This window comes from Furipterus horrens, unplaced genomic scaffold (assembly GCF_987537825.1).
Source record: "Furipterus horrens unplaced genomic scaffold, mFurHor1.1.pri manual_scaffold_11, whole genome shotgun sequence".
In the NCBI taxonomy this organism is placed as follows: Eukaryota; Metazoa; Chordata; class Mammalia; order Chiroptera; family Furipteridae; genus Furipterus; species Furipterus horrens.
The window spans coordinates 80,296,535-80,310,642 of record NW_028327181.1 but is presented as its reverse complement, the minus strand read 5'-3'; the positions used below and the strand labels follow the sequence as shown (position 1 = coordinate 80,310,642).

At 53.8% G+C, this 14,108-nt stretch overlaps 1 protein-coding gene across 1 annotated transcript; it reads right to left on the bottom strand.

Annotated features, from left to right (window-relative positions):
* Window positions 1-141: 141 nt before the first annotated feature.
* CNTNAP1 (contactin associated protein 1) lies at window positions 142-14,039 on the bottom strand. The gene is made up of 24 exons (XM_090291409.1): window positions 13,569-14,039; window positions 12,584-12,685; window positions 12,299-12,492; window positions 11,727-11,874; window positions 11,444-11,647; window positions 10,695-10,879; window positions 10,005-10,148; window positions 9,089-9,350; window positions 8,449-8,598; window positions 8,022-8,193; window positions 7,454-7,560; window positions 7,186-7,305; window positions 6,629-6,832; window positions 6,273-6,429; window positions 6,061-6,188; window positions 5,577-5,762; window positions 4,855-5,076; window positions 4,361-4,600; window positions 3,159-3,512; window positions 2,866-2,993; window positions 2,322-2,415; window positions 1,904-2,149; window positions 1,760-1,807; window positions 142-1,308 (listed from the first exon to the last, which is right to left on the bottom strand). Exons 1-24 carry the CDS (start codon window positions 13,630-13,632, stop codon window positions 1,031-1,033), a joined length of 4,137 nt encoding a protein of 1,378 aa, XP_090147535.1. The 5' UTR covers window positions 13,633-14,039; the 3' UTR covers window positions 142-1,030.
* Between the last annotated feature and the right edge of the window lie 69 nt (window positions 14,040-14,108).

The following is a 14,108-nucleotide window of genomic DNA, read 5'->3' as shown; positions in this document are numbered from 1 at the left end:
AGAACGGCTCTGAGTCTAAAAGCACAGCTTCAGAGTGGAGGCTGGATCAGGCTGGGTGAGTGACCAGCTGACCCCATGGGACTTCTAACACAAGAGAAGCAAACCACAGACCGGGGCCACAGCACAGGACAGGACAACCGATTGATTTTTTTTTCCCTTTTATATATAAACTGGTCATTTAAAAATTAGAATAATATATAGTGGTTCTCTAGCGAGAGACTTTGCAACAAAAAATATATATAAACAGTATGACCTGGGCAAAGGAAGAAGCATCTCTGAGCGGAGGAAAGAGGGTTCCTCATGCATTGGAGAGGGGGCCAAGCCTTTGGACAGGCAGCAAGGCTATTGCATACCTTGGAAGAGGGAGGAAGAGTAAAGGGCTGGCTAGTCAGTGTGTCTGCATTATTTTCTCTATGTTGCAAGTTTTTATGGCTTTGGCTAAAGCATTTGAAGCAGTGGAGGTACTAAAGTGCTAAACTGAGACCTCTCAGTCTCTGTTAAAAAACAAAAAAGGAGGAGGGTGGGGGCCAGTGATGAAGCCCTCCCTAACCCTCAACTGAGTGGACACAGATGGAAGACATTCTGCAGGACAGGGGGAAGACTGGGGGATATGATTTAGCAACCTCCTCCCCCATACCTCGCGCATCCCTGCAGTGCCACACATCTGTCCCTGCTGAGATTGAATGTTTGAAGAGAGACAGTTAATCTCCCCCTGTACTCTGTTAATCCCTAGCAGCAACTGGGACAGGGATGGCAGGAAGGGCCTGTCTCAACCCCTTGAGGCTTCTCCTTTGGGGCAAACAACCAGGAGCCTGGGAAACGGAAATGGGCAAGGCATTGGTTTAGGCAGTGAGGCTCGGCCGCTCCCTTTGGTCCCATCTGTAGCTCTGCCCACTAAACTTGGCAGGAAGGGCATCCTCTGTGTGAGCAGAACCAGCTAAGGGGAGCCAGATGTCCCTGACAGGGTTGGATAGAGGCAGGTACTGGGGAACTCAGACAGAATGGACTTGGTCCCTGAAGCCCTTCTGATTCATTCAGATCTGGACTCCTCCAGGATCTGGGGTAGGTTTTGGTCCCGGGGACCTGGGGCTGGGGCTGGGGCTGGGGCTGGGGCTGGAACTTGGGTGGAAGCTGGTGCAGGGGCTGGGGCCTGGGCAGAGCCTGATGTAGGTATGGGAGGTTTGCCACCCGGGTGATCGTGGGTGACTTTGGGTTCATTGGTGTGGTAGGAACCCTTGTAGCGATGACTTTGCAGATAGAAGAGCACCAACATTCCCACCAGTCCCAGCAGCAGGAAGGCCACCAAAACTGAAAGGGAAAAAACAATTTAAGGCAGATCTTAGGGATTTCACCTATAATAGACACATATATATGCTTTTGACTAAAAGCATACATCTGCAACCATATTGGGCTTTCTTAAGTGTCTGGTAGGTGTGAATTCCTGGCTTATCGCCTGCTGTCTTCTATTTCTAATGTTCTTTTTTCATATCCCTGGTAAGTTAACTGAGATTTCTTATCTCTAAATGTTACTATATCCCCATTTCCTCATTCCTTACCCATAGCCCCTTAATATTTCAGTTAAAAGTGTAGCATCCTCAAGCACTTAAAAATCTCCAGCTCAATTATATACTGCCTTCAGCATAAACTGTCTCGTCCTTCTTTGCACCACCATGTACCTAGTGCCTTCACCAACCCTCAGCTCTGGGAATACAGGGCAGGAAGGGAATGCTGACTCAGGAGGTCAGGTCACACTACTCACAGCCTAAAAGTATGGCAACCCATCCATCATCATGGTAGTACGGGAAGTCTGAGGAGGAGAAAGCACCAGTTAAGAGAAGCCTCCTGCATGGTAAAAGTCATTTTCTTTCCCCGTCACCCCTCTTCTTTGTCCTGGGGGACTTACCTGGGGGCAGATACCAGGGATCCAGCTCAGGTGGCACCTCTGAGACAAGACGTGGCATGGCTCCACAGTTAGATTCAGACAGTTCTCCCTGAACTCGAAGGGCCTCAGCTAGCTCAGCAGTCATGGGTCGAGGGGTTCGGAAGTGGGTCTTAAGCGGAGCCACATTGTTGAATCGAACACCAGACAGGCAGCCTGAGAAACCTGGTGTGTTGTAGCGCTGGATCTCTGGGTCAATTACTCCTGTCTCTGGGTTGGGGGGGGAGGGGGGCAGAAAGAGGAGTCTTGGACCACCAATAGCCCTGTCCCCTCTCACCAGCCATAGGTTTCCCACTCATCCCGCCTTCATTGCAATTCCCAGTTCCTTCACTCTCTTCTAGGTTCCAGGAACTTCATCCACAATTTCTTGCCCACAACTTACCCATGACACGCCCTAGATACAAGGCCTTGGGTGAGTCCAACTGGCTGTCCACCAACAGTGAGAATTTCTGTTCTGTCAGTGGGAAGTAGTCCACCTGACGCAGGAGGGGGAAGAAATGAGGGAGAAGCAGAGGCAGATGCAGCTGCAGTCATGCAGGAACTCTTACCTCTGTCCAAACTGGCGGTGAGTCCTAGCTTTGTCCTAGAGGGTTGACCCCTGGACCCAGATGTAGGATTTGGTATTGAAAACACAACAACCTGGTTTTGAGCCCTGTTTTTTTTCAGCTTCTGAGTGGTTTAACATTGGGAAAAACACTTGACTTTCTGAGTCCATTTAATGATGTGTAAAATGGAGAGGTAAGAACACCTTAGCGTAGCTGAACTACCTTGACACCTGTTGTGAGAGTCACATGAGGTATAAATGTAAAAATTCTCTGTAAATTGGAATGTACTCTACAAATGCTAAATACTTGACATTTTCCTGGGTGCCATAACCAAGATCATGAGGTTATTATCTGAACGGGTCCACCTCCCTCTACACACACCTGGATGAAGAGGCTGCGGTAGACCCGGGTGATATTGACACTGTGGGGCTGGCCATCAGTAACTGGTCGGGTGGTTAGTTGGTACACGTAGGGACTGGTACCCAGCTGATATCGCAGCTGTAGAGTCCCTGTGGGGTGGGGAGGAGAAAACAAGTTTCCTCTCAGGTCTCACAATCCCCATTTTCTAAGAGCACTTGGGTTCTTCTGTATATTAGTGAATCAATAATTGTGAGAATGAAGGGTGCCATGGAGGAATCTGGAGTTGAGGGAGAGAGAGCCTGTCAGGAACTTACCATCCTCCTTGATGAGCACAGCCATGTAGTCACGCACAAAGGAGCTGACGTAGAGCAGGACAGCAGGGGCGGAGTGGGTGCTGAAGCTGAAGGACACCTCCTCTCCAGTAACGTTGTAGACAGGACCCCGGTAACCCGGCACAGGGCGGCCAGGCTGCGGGTAGTCAGGCAGACGGTAGCCAGGGCCATGGTAGCCAGGCACATAGCCAGGAGTGTCATATCCAGGGATGTAGCCTGGCTCGTAACCTGGTGCCGGCCGGCTCAACATGTGGGCGAACTCCCGGGCTGCAGAGCGCAGTGCTGACTGCAGGTTATAGCGCATCCAGGTGCCAGGCTCAAAGAAACCACCGATATCTGAAGGCAGAGGGAATGGGGTCAGGGCTTCCATTCCCCACATTAAGAAATTATATATGTCATCCACACACACACACCCCTGGGACTTGCCTTCAGTTTCTGCCACTAGCCACATTTTCATTTCATCCAACCCCTGCATTTTAAGGTGGGGAAACTAAGGCTCAGATGGGTAGTGACTTGCTTAAGAATACACAGTAAGTGGAGAGTCGAGATTAGAATCGAGACAGCATGACCCCATCCAGTACAGTCACCACTACTCACACTTCCAGACCAATACCAAAAGGTCTTCTACTGGCCCCTAAGTTCCTGTACTTCCCTAGCTCCACCAGACTTCCCATCAATAATGCACCTGCTCTCACATCCTCCTAAACCAGCCTTTGGGAGGATGCAGTCTGGGTATATGTGCAGAGATCTTGCTGTGGTGAATGACAAGGTTCTCCTTAACCAAGAACCAGGTTGTAGACAGGTTTTAGGAGTGCAGCAATTGTCAAATAGGAAATGGCATAGAAGGGCATCATGCAGCCTGAGGTGGATATGCTTGCAAGGGGGGTAACCTGTGTGACCTTGGTGACCTTGGTGCTGGGGAAGATGGGGAAGTTATTCGCTTGTTGCTTTTGAGTTATTTTACTACCAGTTAGCTGTACCAGCCCTTTCTTGCCCCATGCTATGCCTTTGGAGTCCCCAGCATCTTCAGCTGCCTGATGACCCCAGCTCAGAGCTCAGGAACTCAAGAACTACTCCAGTTTTTTCTGGTGCTGACTTTATACCCTTCTTCCTGTCTTCCCTGCCATCCCTACATCTCATTACACCCTATGGCTCCCTGTCCTCCCATCACCAGCAGCACTGACCATGGTTGCAATATGGTCCATCAAAGGCCGTGAGGTCACAGTCACACGTGTAGTAGCTGTAGCGTTCCACACAGCGGCCTCCATGGAAACAGGGGAACCGAGGGTGGGCACAGTGGCCTGTGCAGTTGGGTGAAGTACCCTCAGAGGCATTGGCACGGCCTTCCAGGTTCAGCGTCACTCCATTCAGACGCATAGCCCTTAGGCAGCCCACGAAGGGGCGCCTCTTAAACTCTGCAGATCCTGGGAATGGTGGGCAGGTCAAGAAATGGATTTAGAGCAAGAAACAGGGATAAGTAGTAGAGTTGGGAAAGGAGCCAGGAGGGCCAGAAGAATGGAATAGAGCCAGGGACTGGAGAGGAAAGATGGGCCTTTGGCTCACTGAAGCAGAAGGGATTGGGAACTAAGACCATGGGGTTCCTGGAAACAAGGAGAGCAGCCTTGAGAGGGTGGGAAGGTTAAGGAGGCTTCAGACCTGCCTCTGGGTTGTTGCTCACCAACGTAGAGGGGTTGGTCATACTCCAGCCAGATGTAGGTCTGCAGGGGCATAGGCCGCACCACCCAGGGCCGGTGGTCCACACGGAGCCGGGCCTGCTTCACGTTGATTTCAGCCCGGACCAGATGCCACTCATCATCATTGAACTCAAAGTCATTTGAGTGTACTGTAAGGTTCTCATCTCCATTCCCCACATCGAAGGCAAAGACCACATCCCGGGATGCTAGACAATGTGGGGGTGAGAGGTGAGGACTTAGACCTCCAAGATCCCTCACAGATTCCTTGCCCAGTACAACCTCTCTTCTTCACTCTTGGGAGCTCCTAGTATGTCCCTCCAGTTCATCTACAGCTTGGGACAAAACCCATAAACTGCTTAAAAACTCACACCCCAGGTCTCCCAAATGTACAGGTCCTTGGAGCCAGCTTTCCAGCCCCACTTCTCAAGTTAGAAGCATAGCTAGTCAGCTAGGAGATACCCCAGGAGTCCAGCTCCCTTATTCACAAATAAGGGGCCTAGAGCCTAGAGGGGTGAACTGGGTGCCCCAGGTCACAAAGCCAGCTTTCAAGACAGGGCTAGGCCTAGAGCCCAGGGTCATCAAAAGCCCACTCCATCCTGCCCCTCAAAAGGGCATCTGCCCTTGTCTCTTGCCCCAGCCTCTACCTACCCCATTTCTCCCCAGAGAACATCATCTACCCCTTGTCTCTCCCAGTGTGCCTGCTCACTGTTTAGTTCCACCCGCACGTAAGGCCGGCACCACTGGTAGTAAAGACCCCTCTTATTCTCTAGGAAGACTCCTGAGGGAGCTGAGGTCCTGAAGTAGAAGGAGACATCAAGACTGTGGTTGGCCTGGATTGGAGGAAAGCGTAGTGTAGTCCCAGTATGGAAGGAGATAGTGTTCCAGGAATTTCCTACAAAACAAGACGGAAGAAGGCCTTATCAGGGAGGTTGGGGGGTGGGGGAGTAAGGGAGCCTCAGGTGAGTGGGGGAAGGAAAGGCAAAGGTGACAGCTAGGGGTAACCAAGGGGAGAGCAAAGAGTATAATGAAAGTGAAGAAGGTTGCAGAGGAGCAACACAGGTGGGAGTCATATCAGAGCAGGACCTGGGATGTCTAGCGTGTCCTGGAGGCATCCAGTGGGTCAGGTGCCCTAGATTTTGGAAACTGGGAAGCCAATCCTGAAGGGTACACAAAAGGGGCCTGCTACTCACGATCGCCATAGCAGCGCAGGGGCCTCAAGAAGAACTGGGCCTCAGAAGTGGAACGGTTTGTATCCCCCACCACCACCTGAGTGACAGGCAAATGGTCTACAAAGGTCAGCAGTCCCTTGTCAGTTCTCCTGTGGGGGCAAGATGCAGTGACTCAGCGCCTGCCTTTCACCTGCCCCGGAATCCTGGAAGCCCTGACCCTTTGCCACCCTCACCACTGGGGCTGGTCAGCGTCACAGTTACAGTGCAGGGCAGGGTCCACGCAGCTCCGGTCCAGGCCACAGGCACAGCGCTGGATCCCAGGCTGTGAGCCTCCCCAGTAGAAGTGCTGCTCCTCATTTCGGCCAATCCAGAAGCTGTACGGGTAGCCTCCTGGGGAAGAGATGCAGGTAGTTCCTATGCCCTGTCCCTCAACTAGTCCCTGCGCTCCCCTCTCACCCTTCTAACCAGCCCAGACTCTTGAATCTTCTAGCCCAGGGCTCTAGCTTAACCACCTGGTGTCTTTTTCCCAGGCCCCCCACTGGCCTCTTCTCCAGTTCTCCACCTCATTCTCCTGCACCCCAGCCCCAACCTGCAGTGTTGAGCAGCCGGGAATTGTAGCAGGAGAATTCGATCCACTGTTCGCAGTGCTGGGAAGCATTGGCCAGGGCACTGACTTCCTCCCAGGATGCATTCCAGTACTGGACAGCCCCCAGGAATGGCCGCTCCATGCTAGAACCTGTCACCCGAGTTGTCCACAGCCTGTCATGCCGTACAACTGTCCATGCCCGGTTCTCTGGGGGAGGGGAAGAGACAGAGCTTACGCTAGAGCTGGGCATTCTCCACCCATCTCCCTGCCTACCTCTACCACCACTGCTGCAACCCAGAGCCAATAAAAGTGGCCAGCAGCTCCATTCCAGCCCACCTCTGGGCTGGACATGAGACAGCTGAAATGGATCAGGAAGCTGGAATTGATCTGCAAGGCTGGATTACAGATTTTGGAGTGTCCCTTTTTCCTTCTGCCCTCCTGTAGCCCCACCACAGTTTAATCTTTCTGGTGCCTGTCCACCCTTCACTCCTTCCTTGTTTCCCCCACATTCCAGCATAGCCTCGTCGGCTGCCCCTTCACCGCCTATCAGAGCCACTTACCTCGGATGTCACAGTACACTACAAATGGCTTCAGGGGGCCACTGCCATCAGGATCAATGGTGAAGTTGCCAGAAGTTTTCCCACTAAGCCGATAAGCCTCACAAGACTCCTTATACAAAGCTGGTAGGTGGTAGGATGGGGAAAAGGCAATTATAGGTTCAGAGGGCTAGGAGAGCCAGCCCCACCATTTCTAGCAGCCTCATGATCCCCAGCAACTTTCTCCTGACACCCCTGCCCCTGACTCTCCCCCATATCCCAGATGGCTTACGTTCGTGGCAGGTCACCCCCTTGTAGCCGGTCAGTTCACAATAGCAGATGAAGTCATCCCAAGACTGGTAGCAGCGTCCATCATGCTCACACAAGTTAGGGCTGCACCTAAGGAAGGAGTCAGCACCGAGGGAAGAAGCCTTATTGGGAGCTTGAGAGTGGGATCTGATGCCTACGGGCTCCACTCCCAGCTCCTGAGAGCACCAGAACCCCATGAGACACACCTCACCTAACTAGCCAGTTATGAGCCTAAATGCTAGAGCCTTAGGCAGGCCTCAGGGCTCAACTACTTTCCCCTTCCCTAAAAGAACAACGAATGCTTTGTACCCTCCCCGCCAAAATCCTTCTAGGACCAAAAAAATGGATTCTTCATTTCCATTCTGAGCATATGTCACTTTAAGGGAAGAAACAGGAGGTGAAAGGTCAAGGAGGAATCATCTCCAGGCGGGAGACTGAGGAGCTGGGACCAGGAGAAGAAAGATTATTGAAAAAGGCCACTCCCTTTGGGAGATCATGGAAGAGGGCTTTGAAGGGGGTCACTTCTTGCAGGGAGAGGAGCTTCTGGATACCTATCGGTGATGCCACATGTGTCAAAGAGGACCTCAGCAAAGTATCCCAGCCGCCGGCCCTCCACCAGAGTCAGGTTGACCAGTTGACCATCCACCTTGAACAGCTCCATACAGCCATGGAACGCCGTCTGGTTGGAGTGGCAGTCCCATCGACTGGTTGGCTTGGGACAACCTGGAGCAACCACCCCTGTGAGGCCCTCCCCAGGGGAGACCCCAGAGACCCTCCCCCAGGGAGATGCCAAGGGAGAGCCAGGCTTAAAAGGAGGGAGGCAATAGATAATAGCAGTGACTTTCCAGTTCCCAAGGCCCCAGAGTGGAAAGAGGGAGTTAGCCCTACAATGCCCTTCATGCAGTACCATCTGGGTGGACTTAAGTGGCAGCCTTCCCTCCCAGGGACAGGGGTCTGGCCAGGTTAGCCACCACTTACCCCCAAAGAAGTATGAAGTCCCTGTACGGATCTGCAGTGGGTATGAGACCCTGACCTCTGCTCCCTCCACATCATCAATGCTGATGACTGCATGGTTTTCCTGTGCTGCAAAATTCACCTCATGCCAAAAGCCATCATTCAGGCGGTACCCTGGGCAGGAAAAGAGGATGCTGTGGGTGGGAAAAGCACCTGGCCCCTAGGAGAAACGTCTTTCGTGGGGAAGCAGCAACCCCCTCTGTGTCCCAACAGCAGCCTGTGTTCCCCCTCCCATTGTTACACATCACACTGGTGATATCTGAGTGTCTCTCTTCACTATCCATAACCCCAGCAGCTTATATAGAGCCTGCAAAGTTATAAATGAATAGCAAACACCTCCAGAGACTCCTTGGAACTGGAGAATACCAGGACTCTCAGCCTTCCTGCTTCTCCCAGCACACTTAGCTCCTAGGCTCTGCCCCTAGCCCCAGGTGCCTCCATCCACTCCCACCTTTTCCCAGGGCCCTGGGATCTCCTGCTCTGCTCCCCTCACTCCCTCATCCCTCTCCAATACACAAAGCCTCACTCCCTGCCTACAACCTCCCCAACTCCCCTCTGCCTTTCTCTAGCCTCCTAGTGCCCCGCGTCCCCATCCACCCCTCACCAGCAGCGAACTGAAGCTTCTTGCGGCCAGTCTGCGCAATGGACACGTTGACCTGCCCATCACTGAGCATCAGCTCCACGTGGCCCAGCCTGTCCTCCAGGCTGGAGTAAAGTAGCAGTCCCGTGAGGTCCCAGGTGCGGAAGCGAAAGGAGACTGCGAGGCGGCCGCGGCGCGGGTAGCCAGGCACTTGCACGAAGTTGTGAGGACCTCCGAAGTTGACCGGGTGAGGAACTGGGTCCAGGCAGCGGAAAGCCACCTTACCCTGGGGGCGAAAGTGAGGATCCATCAGTAGCCAAAAGCACCCGCCTTTGCTGGGAATTCCACTTTCATACTGGTCTAAGATCTTTGTCACAGCACTCCCTGGGTGTGGGAGCGTAAGGGTAAGACCTTCAACCCTGACCATTCCCACCCCTCTAAGAAACAGGTCCAGCTGTAGAGGGGAGTTTCCACTTCCTCGCTGTCAGTGATCTACATGGTCTTCAGGGTGATCGCCTCCCTCCTTCCAAAGTTCAGAGGCGATTTCCTGCCGGTTTTAGGGGAGCCGGCAGCCATGCTGAATTAACGCGTTCCTGAGCTGAGGTAGGGAAATCACAGCAAAACAACCCTGAGTTCAAGTTCCTAGTAAGCCGCTGCACAGCTGCGTGGCTCCTGGCCAGGCCACTCCAGGCCTCTGCACCTTATTTTCCTCATCTATTAATTGAGGAGGTGGATGGACCAGACCACAGCTTCTTAACTGGGAGATAGAAGAGTGAACTTTACACTTCCTGTGATTCCTTGGTGCCCCCCACTTGAGCATCTGGCTGGGGAGAGAGAGGTCCTGGGCTTTTATCTGATTCTCAAGATCTCGTCCCGCTCCACCTCTTTGCTTTCCAAGCGGCTCTGATGTCCCATTCTCCCAGATCCCCTGCCCACTGGCCTCGAAGGTGATCCGCGAATTGCGCCGTACAGCCAGGTCCGCGATGTTGACTCGGTTGAAGATTACGTTTTCCATGCAGCCACGGAAATTATGCCGATAGGCGAGGTTTTTCTGTGCGGCTCCGATCAGACCCCCGATGAACATCTGCGGATGGTGTAGGGAGTGAGGTTCCCTGGGTGCGGGAGCGCGCGCACTTTCCTTTCGCTCCCTGCCATACAGGTTTGTAAAAGACTTGAAATGCACATTTCCCCAATATCGGTATTAAAGCTATAAGCTTTCTGGGCCTCCTGAGGTTTGGGTTCTAGTCTTGATCCACCACAGAGTGGCTGCAAACCCTTGGGTAAGTCAATAAAACTTTCCGGGATTCTTTATATGCACATCGAGGCCAAGGTCTTTACCAACGCCCAGAGTTGGGCAATCCAAGGGGGCAATTTTCTCATCTTGCCCAATCCCCCAAATCCAGATTTCCCAATGGCCTCTCAGTAGTTCTGAGGTGGTGCCTGGGAGACTGCATGCTAACAGCAACAACGACAAAACCCAAGCCCTTCGTGTGAGCTACAAGTTTGCCAAAAGTTGCTAGGATATTCAGAGACCGGAAAGCAAGGTCTTACCTTTGATGGAGAGAAGTGCTGTCCTCCACCGACCCACCCAGTACCCCACTCAATCCAATGAGCCTCCTACTCTGCTCACCTCGGCGTCCAGGTTCAGCCTCTCGAAGTCACCATTGAGAATAAAACGCTGCTCATATCCGTCCAGGGTGAGATTTGCTTGGCGGCCAAATCGGTCCACACGCACATAATGCCAGTGCTGGTCATTGAGGACCCCACCAGCACTCACTGTTGTGTGTCCAGGCCTTGGTTGGATGGGGCTGCTACCTGAGGGGGAATGGAGCTAGGTCAGCCCTGGAACCTGGAGAACCCCAGTGAGCCCCCGAGGTGAAGCAGCAGCCAGGGAGGGTGGGCATACAGAGATTGGACCCCCAGGAGTCTGGGATGGAGCATTGGTCCTTAGCAAGGATATGACTTAGGGTGAGACAGTTAACCTCTTTGAGCCTCTGTTATCCTATCAGCAAAACTTGAGACATGATAGCCGCTTCTACCTCATCGTGTGGATGTTATGAAAAACTAATTAGATATAAAAATAATAACGTGTGTGTGTGTGTGTGTGTGTGTGTGTGTGTGATGTTTTTGCAATAAGGAGACTGGGACTGGAGAAATGCCTTGTCCAAGGTCACACTGCTAGAAGGTAGTAGAACTGAGATTAGAATCCAATTCTGCTAACTTGGAGTCCAGTGTTTTGCTAGCACCAAATTCTACACGCAAAGGGCGGGTTGGTTGGTCCATAGAAAAGACGGCTTCAGGAGTGGGCGCGGCTTCGCGGAGAAGATGCAGCAAAGGGCCAAGCAACAGCGCCTCACCAGTCGCACCCTGGTCGCTCACCCAGGCTCATGTGCAGCAGCAAATGCGCCCCCTTAAGCTCGAGTGTCACGTAGTCGCCCTGGACGCCCTCAGCGTGCAGCAGGAGCCCCTCCTTCTCTTCGGTCTTGAAGCTGAAGGCGATCACATCCCACAAGCTTCGGGTGCCCTCTCGCGGAAGGCGGTATGAGATGGCATCATTGCCGTCGAAATAGAGCACGTCTGACTCTGCGCAAACGACCGTAGGTGGGCCGGGGGCCCGGGGAGACTGTCTCCCCGGGCCCCCGCCCAACCTCCGCACACTTACGGTAAGGGCAGCCGTAGAGGCCCAGCCTCAGGCCAATCTTGCCGCGCGGGTTCCAGGCCAAGGGCACGATGCGGATGTAACGCGCGGTGAAGTGGTAGTGCAGGTCGTGGCGCACCACTGCCGAATCGTTCATGTTACCGAAGAAGGTCTGAGGGGGAAGAGGAGAGGAGTGACCAGGTCCCTACCCTGGGCTTGTTCCTTAACAGCCTCCCAGCCCGCAGTTGTCACAACCAGCCAATCTCCACTTCCTGAAAGCAAACACTCCTTGATCTCCAGTCTTCAGGACTTTATGTAAACACAGTTCTCCTAGCTTAGGGTGTCCTCTCCCACTATCTTATAATTTCCTCAAAGCTCAACTCAGGTGTCACCTCCTTCAAGAAGCTCTCCGAGATTTTACCCTAAGGTTGTTAAACCCTGTCATCTGGGAGTGTCTTGCACCCATGGTGAGCTTACAGTCCCTCTGGACTGAGTCTCCAGAGTGGAAGGCACTGTGCCCTCACCGCTGTCTCCTCCCCTTCCCCACAAGCTAATACCCAGCCCATGTTGCAAAGCTGAGGATGTTCCCCAAGTACCGCATTGTGCCCTTGCTGGTAGAATGGTGTCCAGCTGTCCACTCGGTCCCCATAGAGAACAGTGTAACGTGTGACCCAGTCCCAAGAATTAAAGGAGCCCTGTGTGGCCACAGCCCGTATCCGGTGCTTCTTCATTAAGTCGATCTGGAGCCAGGGATTTGGGTCCCCAATCCGGGGAGACCACCCGCTTATGCCTATAGAAGGGACAAGGGCTTTCACTACTGGCTCCCCCTTTACCCCCAGCCCTCCAGACTCCACCACCCCTCTATGGGGCCGTGTGCTCACCGTGGAGCCGGGCAAAGCGCGGTGCAGTAAAGAGCCCATAGTAGGAGGAGGCACCCAGGGAGCGGGCATACAGGGGCCCGACCAGCTCCTCATCACAGCCATCTGGGTTGGGGGAACAGACATATTGGTCAGGACAACCCCTTCAGGGTCTTGCCAAAGGCCTGGGCCACTCACTGATCAACTAGAGCTCTTCCTTCTCAGTTCCACAGAGGCAGACCCAGCCCTAACTTAAGCCATCTCACCAACCCAGGTTGAAGGAACAGCTGCACACTCAGGGGAAGCTACCTTCTTTGGGGGAGTCTTTAGGCCAGACCCTCCCTAGCCCTGTTTCTGCCTTGATATCAACCGGACTCAGTACTCCCCATAACACAATCTAAAACTCAGCATCTTTCAGAACCTGAGTCAGCCCGACACCAATCCAGTCCCAGCGCGAGCATCACTTCCACTTATCAGCATCCCCAAACCTGCACCAATTCCCAATCCAGGCCTTGATCCCAACCCGAGCCGGTTCTGTCACCATCACGAGCTCCATGTCCAACCTTAGCATCAATCAGGCACCAACTCCGGCTTGGATTTCAGCCCCAAAGTCCAGTCCTCAAACCCAGACCCTAGCCCCTGGGTCAGTTCCAAGCCCAACCCCAGCCCCTGGCAAAACCTTAATCCTAGCCCGGGTCACCAGTAACACCTTTATCCCCAACCCTCAAACCCAGGCACCAGCTTCGGCTGGGATCGTAGGGCCAAATCGCTGCCGGGGCCGACTCTAACCTCGGCTCGGAGCCCAGCCCCAGCCCGGGGCGCGCGCGCCAACCTCCGAGCTGCATTGCGGAGCGCGGGGGAGAGGCAGGAAAGGATGAAAGCGAGCGAACGAGCGCGCGCCAGCAAGGGAGGGACCCACGACCACCCAGCCGCAATGCGGTTCGGGACCCGCCCTGCAGGCTTTGAAGTCCTGGGCCCAACCCTGCCGGCCTCTGAGCCCCGCACTCACAGTAGCCCCAGCCCTGAGCTCTTGAGACCGCGGCAAACAGGATACAGAAGAGCCGGAGATGCATCCTGCAGGGTTCACGGGTCTCCGCGGCTGCCTCCCAATGCCCTGCTCGAGCTAAGGCTCCGGTTCCAGCTCTGGCTCCCAGCTCTCTTGGGGTTCGCAACGGATCACTGTCCCTCTTCCCTACCCACTCTCTCTCTTTCCTTTCTCCCCCAACCCTTCTCACCCCGCCCCCCTCTCTCAGTCGTTCCTGGTTCTCCGCTGTTCTCTCTCTTCTTTCTACCCTCTCTCCTCTCACCTCCCCCCTTCCCCAGCTTCTCTTTTCTGGCACGCGCTGCTTTCCCAGACCCCGCGCAAGCGCGTGCCTCAGCCTTGCTGCTCAAGGGCGGGGGTAGAGAGCCTCCAGCCACCGCTGAGTACCCTGAATAACCCGAGGCTGGCAAGTACTGTGGTCGCAGGGGTGGAAAGGGGAGGTCGTGAAAAATCCAAGGGTGGAGTGCCTGTAGATGGGGGGAAGAATAAGTAAAAGATTCTAACATT